General features: G+C 44.0%; 1 protein-coding gene across 6 annotated transcripts in view; it reads right to left on the bottom strand.

Annotated features, from left to right (window-relative positions):
* TANGO6 (transport and golgi organization 6 homolog) overlaps window positions 1–7,056 on the bottom strand; it is a 253,736-nt gene that overhangs the window by 34,623 nt on the left and 212,057 nt on the right. For 4 of the 6 annotated variants that reach the window (XM_032284269.1, XM_032284272.1, XM_032284273.1 and 1 more), the window contains one exon: window positions 4,507–4,620. The exons of 1 other annotated variant lie outside the window; for it this stretch is intronic. In XM_032284269.1, the coding sequence (XP_032140160.1) occupies window positions 4,507–4,620 (114 nt within the window). Of the gene's footprint in view, window positions 1–4,025; window positions 4,360–4,506; window positions 4,621–7,056 lie in introns of those variants that run through there. One more of the 6 variants, XM_032284270.1, reaches the window with a different exon arrangement.

The following is a 7,056-nucleotide window of genomic DNA, read 5'->3' as shown; positions in this document are numbered from 1 at the left end:
CCAGGCTGGAGTGCAACGGCGCGATCTTGGCTCACTGCAACCTCTGCTTCCCAGGTAAGTGCGATTACAGGAACGTACCACCATACCCAGCTAACTTTTGTAATTTTGTAGAGACAGTTTCACCATGTTGGCCAGGATGGTCTCAATCTCCTGATCTCATGATCCACCTGTCTCAGCCTCCCAAAGTGCTGGGATTACAGGTATGAGCCACCGTGCCCAGCACCATTTGGCCCTTTTAAAATCATTTCTATTTCTTTTCTGAGATTTCCTATCTTTGCAGAAATATTTTTCCTTTACTTCATTGAGGATAATTATAATATTTGCTTTAAAATCCTTTTCTGATAATTCCAACATCAGGATTACCTTGAGGTTGGTCTTAGGTGATTTTCTTCTCTCTGGAGAACATGTTCCATTTTCCTGGTTTTTCCTATATTCAGTAATTTATACTGGGTTGTCTTTATATTGGGTTGTATATATGAGTTGTATCCTGGACATATGAATGTTTAATTATTTAGAGTTCGAGACCTGAGGGGCCAATATGGTGAAAATCCATCTCTACTAAAAATACAAAAATTAGCTGGGCATGGTGGCACGTGTCTGTAATTCCAGCTACTTGGGAGGCTGAGGTAGGAGAATTGCTTGAACCTGGGAGGGAGGTGGAGGTTTCAGTGAGCTGAGATCACAACACTGCACTCCAGCCTGGGTGACAGAGTGAGACTCTGTCTCAAAAGAAAAAGAACATTGACAATACTCAGAATAAACAAGTTACTGTGCAGAGCTCTAACTCAGGATGAGCCTGGTAGTTAAGCACAGTTTCCTCATTCTATCACTCAGCTCACCTCTTAACTCTGAGGCCAATAGTAAGTACAGTTCTGAACATATATCCTCTACTGAGTATTCCTAGTAAATTTATTTTTCAGCAAGGATAATAAGGTAGAACGGGTCTAAAGGGAGTTCCTTCTGGCTTCTACTAGACTTCAAGCTATATAATAAACAGATATAGTCATAAGGCCAAAATAAGGCTAAGCAGAGAAAATAAGTTTTTCTTTTTTCTTTTTTTTTTTTTTTTGAGACGGAGTTTTCGCTCTTGTTACCCAGGCTGGAGTGCAATGGCGCGATCTCGGCTCACCGCAACCTCCGTCTCCTGGGTTCAGGCAATTCTCCTGCGTCAGCCTCCTGGGTAGCTGGGATTACAGGCACGTGCCACCATGCCCAGCCAATTTTTTTTGTATTTTTAGTAGAGACGGGGGTTCACCATATTGACCAGGATGGTCTCGATCTCTTGACCTCGTGATCCACCCGCCTCGGCCTCCCAAAGTGCTGGGATTACAGGCTTGAGCCACCGCGCCCGGCCAAAAATAAGTTTTTCAATAACAAAGTGAATGCAGGGCCAGGTGCAGTGGCTCAGTTGAGGTCAAGACATCAAGACCAACTTGGGAAACATGGTGAAACCCTGTCTCTACTAAAAATACAAAAATTAGTTGGGTATGATGGTGTGAGTCTGTAGTCCTAGCTACTCAGGAGGCTGAAGCATGAGAATTGCTTGAAACCAGGAGGTGGAGGTTGCAGTGAGCTGAGATCGCACCACGCACTCCAGCCTGGGCACAAGAGTGAGATTCTGTCTCAAAAAAAAAAGTGAATGCGGTATTTCCCTCCAATGTGGATATTGTGTTGACTGCAAAAAACTCTGACTACATTCAAATGGGAAGGAGGTAAAAACTGCCTCATAAGTTAGAGCTGTTTTCCCTCTCTGATGCCAATCTATCTCCTGAACCCCTACCTCCTTTTCCAGCTGCTACAACCACAGAGGCCCTTGGCTGATGCATCACAAGCAACAGAGAATTCACTGAAACCTGGTATTATCTTTTGGCACTCCATAGCTTGAGAGATAGTGATTAGAAGGAGAAAAACATAGAACTTCATCAACAGTATGGCATTTTCACTTCAGCTGTTCCTGGGGGCAAAACAGAGCCATAAAGAGAAATCCCAGATTGAAAGCTTTGTGGTTATCTCCGCTTCTCATTAAAGTGCCCCTGATTATAATCACACCTACGATTACAAGATTTAGCACACCTGGTCTCAAGGATGCACCAGGAAGAGGAATCATCTGTTCATCCCTTCCCATTTCCTCTTCTTTATTCACTAAGCACAACTTACAAGTTTCAGTGAGTACAGACTAGAGACGGTTTGGAGAACAGGGGGAGGCTTTTCATTCACATGGGTTTTCAAAGTGACAAAAATCTTCAGTGGCCACAAATTATTTTAGCACTTGTGAGACAGTGTTGCTTTCATTGGCTACACACAGATGTGAGAAATCTGGGTAGAGTTTCGATTTCTTCTCTGACTTTGCTAACCAGACATTTTCCTTTGCTACACACACACACACGTGCACACACACACACACACACACACACACACCCCTCTCTCTCTCTCTCTGGCTCTGGCTCGCGCTCTCACTCTCTCGCTCTCACTTTTACTCTCTCACTCAGTAAAGGTGTATGCACTTACAGAGTCTTGCTCTGTCACCCAGGCTGGAGTGCATGGTGTGATCTTGGCTAATTGCAACCTCCACCTCCCAGGTTCAACTGATTTTCCTGCCCCAGCCTCCTGAGTAGCTGGGACTACAGGTGCATGCCACCACACCAGGCTACTTTTTTGTATTTTTAGTAGAGACAGGGTTTTGTATTGTAGGCCAGGCTTGTCTTGATCTGGCCTCAAGTGATTTGCCCACCTCCGCCTCCCAAAGTGCTGGAATTACAGGCATGAGCCACTGCACCTAGCCATAGAAGTTTTTATGAGTCAGCCAGATCTTCTCCATATTCCTTTGTGTCACTATTAGTTGCTACCCCAATACCCATTTTCTGCCATCTTCCTTGCTGAATAAATTCAATTTTATTCAGAGTAGCAATGTGCTAATTAAATGCATAGCCAGGCTCCCTTGCAGCCAGAAACAATTATGTGACACAGTTCTGGCCAATGAAACAGTACGTCTGGGGGTGGGGGCGTATGGGAAACTAAGTTCCCTAAAATAGGAAACAAAAGCACCAAGGGCTGCCCTTCTCTTAGCTTCTTTCACTCATTTAAAACATTCACAATGGCCAGAGCTGCAGCATCGATCTTGTAGCCATGAGGCAAAGGCCACAACAATTACAGAAATATTGGCCCTGTTGATATTGAGCTGCTAAACAGATACCACCTACCTACATATTTCTTGTGACGTGAGAAAAACAAATCCTTACTTTTTAGGACATCGCAGTTGAAGTTTATGTGATTTGTAGTTGAACATGCTCACATCAGATAAGCTCATTCAATCCAAACCTTAACCTACACAAGGCAGAGGAAAAGGGGGAGAAATGTAGCTCAGGGTAAAGCACTACTCCCAAAGCACTGGGAAATGCCATTGCCTCACTATTGAGCTGCACCAACAGCAAGTTGCTACGTAAAGAGAAAATGTGGCTGTGAAGGAAAGAGGGGATAATTACTGAGTCCATGCCTGTCCAAAAATGGTATCAGGGCCAGGCGCGGTGGCTCATGCCTTTAATCCTAGCACTTTGGAAGGCCGAGGTGGGTGGATCACCTGAGGTCAGGAGTTCAAGACCAGCCTGGCCATCATGGTGAAACCCCATCTTTAAAAAATAAATAAAGAAAGAAAGAAAGAAAGAAAAAAAAAACAAAAATGTCATCAGAAACTCGATATGGTAACATTCTAGGATGAATAAAGCCTACATGAGTGATAAAATAATCACTTTTATAATGGCTTCACTGACACTTGATTAAATAACGATGTGTCAGCCACAGACGAGCATTGTGGATACTGGGTGGTGAATTATTAATGCAAATTTTCCATATGAAGTCAACTGGGAATGCATTTCCATTAATATCAAAATTAATTTAGGGGTCACTTATTCTCAGGATACATATGGTTATATATATATATGTATACACACACACACACACACACACACACACACACTTTCTTCCTATATTGGCCATACACTGGGGAGAAATCCAGCCAAATCCACTTCAAGAAGGAAGAAAATTTAATTTATGCAGCAACTAACATGTCATGGATTGAACTCAACTAGATAGGAAACACCTTCAATGAAGCCCTTTAGTAATTCAACACGAACAATTTAATGAGTCAGGAAGGCAAGTCACTCAAGTTCAGGCTGTACAGGCAGGGCGAATGTGTTCTAGCTAGCTCATCTTGGAGCCTACTGCTGAGGACAACGCCAGGATTCAGGGCCTCAATCTGTAACCTTGTGCTCTGGTTTTTCTCTAACAGTTAGTATATTGTTTAGCCAAATTGTTACTGAAGTAATGGAGACATACACTGAAGATATGAACAAGGTCATTTTCCTGCAAAAAATTCCTGTTGATGGATTCATTTGCATGAGTCCATCAAGGGAAGAGGTTTGAGGTCTTCCCTGGTAAAAGGAAGATTGAGAAATAGACCAAAAAAAAAAAAAAGAGAGATGGAGAAACTGCAAACGGTGAGAGACTGACCTCAGTAGCTTTCTGGCTGAGTCCCCGAAGCAGCAGCACAATCACATGTATGGCAGCTCTGCGTACTTGAACTTCGCTGTCTGTTTTAGCCACAGCAATCAGGCAAGCTGTTACCTAGGAGGGCGAAGGAAGATGAAGTTGATAAGAATCAGAGTTGCACAATTACCTATAACCTTTCAACTGTGTTCCACTTACTACACATTTGTCAAGAGCCATTTGGCTTAGAGAGGGCTGGATAGCTGCTTAATCCTCAACAAAGAGGGTGAGCTCTAGTGGGAGAGATCTTGATGCAGTCTGGCTTTTCTGGCAGAGGACAAAATCTGGTTTGGAATTCAAGAATGTGGTTAGAGAGTGGGAAGGAATATGTGTACTGTGTATTATATATACATATATTTTTCAAGATGGAGTTTCACTCTTGTTGTCCAGGCTGGAGTGCAATGGCACGATCTTGGCTCACCACAACCTCTGCCTCCCAGGTTCAATCGATTCTCCTGCCTCAGCCTCCCAAGTAGCTGGGGTTACAGGCATGTGCCACCCTGCCTGGCTAACTTTTTTTTTTTAATTACCTAGGCCAAATCTTTTTTTTTTTTTTTTTTTTGAGACGGAGTTTTGCTCTTGTTACCCAGGCTGGAGTGCAATGGCTCGATCTCGGCTCACCGCAACCTCCACCTCCTGGGTTCAGGCAATTCTCCTGCCTCAGCCTCCCAAGTAGCTGGGACTACAGGCACGCGCCACCACGCCCAACTAATTTTTGTATTTTTAGTAGAGATAGGGTTTCACCATGTTGACCAGGATGGTCTCGATCCCTTGACCTCGTGATCCACCCGCCTCGGCCTCCCAAAGTGCTGGGATTACAGGCTTGAGCTACCGCGCCCGGCCTTAGGCCAAATCTTAAAGGAATCAGTGTTGTTTTTTATTTTGTTTTGCTTTAATAGAGGCGGAGTTTCACCATATTGGCCAGGCTGGTCTGGAACTCCTGACCTTGTGATCCACTGCCTCAGCCTCCCAAAGTGCTGGGATTACAGGCTGGAGCCACTGAGCCCAGCCTAATTTTGTATTTTTAGTAGAGATGGAGTTTCTCCATGTTGGTCAGGCTGGTCTTAAACTCCTGACCTCAGGTGATTCACCTGCCTTGGCCTCCCAAAGTGCTGGGGTTACAGGCGCAAGCCGCTGTGCCCAGCCTATATATATTTTTTAAAAGGTAAGGTCAGATGCTAATATTGCCTCGAAAGTGGGAAGAAACTGTTACTTGTCCCCCTTTGAGAACATCAGATCAAAGGAGAAAAGATGGTCCAAACCATAGCTGCTTCTAGAGACTGAGGATCATGGGGATTTAGCTAAGGAGACTTCAGAGTTCAAGGCCTGGCATGATTGTGAATGTGCCACTGATGAAAGTTTTAACCTAGGGATACAGAAATACAGAAATATTCTAACTGATATTCTTCAGCATGCCCAGACATTCCAGTCCTACAAATGTAGTGTACACCCCACGTGAGTCAGCAGGGGCCACTTTCAGAGACTCCCTGAATATGGAATAGGTCTTTCTGTGCTCAATTACGTTATGTATTTTTTCTGTTTTGTTTTGTTTGAGACAGGGTCTCACTCTGTAACCCACCCTGGAGTACAGTGAGGGCTCATTGCAGCCTTGACCTCTTGGGGGCAAGTGACCCTCCTACCTCAGCCTCCCAAGTAGTTGGGACTTACAGGTATGCACCATCATACCTAGCTAATTTGCGTATTTTTTGTAGAGATGAGGTTTCATCATGTTGCCCAGCTGGTCTTGAACTTCTGGGCTTAAGCAATCCTCCTGCCTTGGCCTCCCAAAGTGCTAGGATTACAGGTGTGAGCCACTGTGTCCAGCCTGTGCTCACTTTTTTTTTTGAGACAGAGTCTTGCTCTGTTGTCCAGGCTGGAATGCAGTGGTGCAATCTCAGCTCACTAGAACCTCTGCCTTCTAGGTTCAAGCAATTCTCCTGAGTAGCTGGGACTACAGGTGCGCATCACCATGCCTGACTAATTTTTGTATTTTTAGCAGAGATGGGGTTTCACCATGTTGGCCAGGCTGGTCTCGAACTCCTGACTTCAGGTGATCTGCCCTCCTCAGCCTCCCAAAGTGCTGGGATTACAGGCATGAGTTACTGTGCCCGGCCAGTGCTCAATTAAAGACCATACTATCACAGGAAAGAAAGACTGGAAATTACTTGCAAAACTGACATATAGTTAATTATATCATAAAATCAAACAGTTGAATGTTAACAACCACTGTGCATGCCCCTGCCTGGCTCTTGGTAGGCAGAAAAATGTTTTAAAATCTCAATGAAGAGATATAATTAACAACGACAACAAACCTTTCTGAGGCATTCAGGTAAGATTTACAAAGAAAAAAACAAATTTTGAAAATGTGACCAACAGAAGCAACAATCTGAAGGCATGTCTAACTTATTCAACTGGTCTCTCATAAGCATTTTGTTTTTTATTGAGACAGGGTCTCACTCTGTCATCCAGGCTGAAGTGCAGTAGTACAATCTTGGCTCATTGCAACCTCTGTCT

The sequence above is a fragment of the Sapajus apella genome, unplaced genomic scaffold (genome assembly GCF_009761245.1).
Source record: "Sapajus apella isolate SASKATOON/1434 unplaced genomic scaffold, GSC_monkey_1.0 scaffold15, whole genome shotgun sequence".
NCBI lineage: Eukaryota > Metazoa > Chordata > Mammalia > Primates > Cebidae > Sapajus > Sapajus apella.
This window is presented reverse-complemented; position numbering and strand designations above follow the sequence as displayed.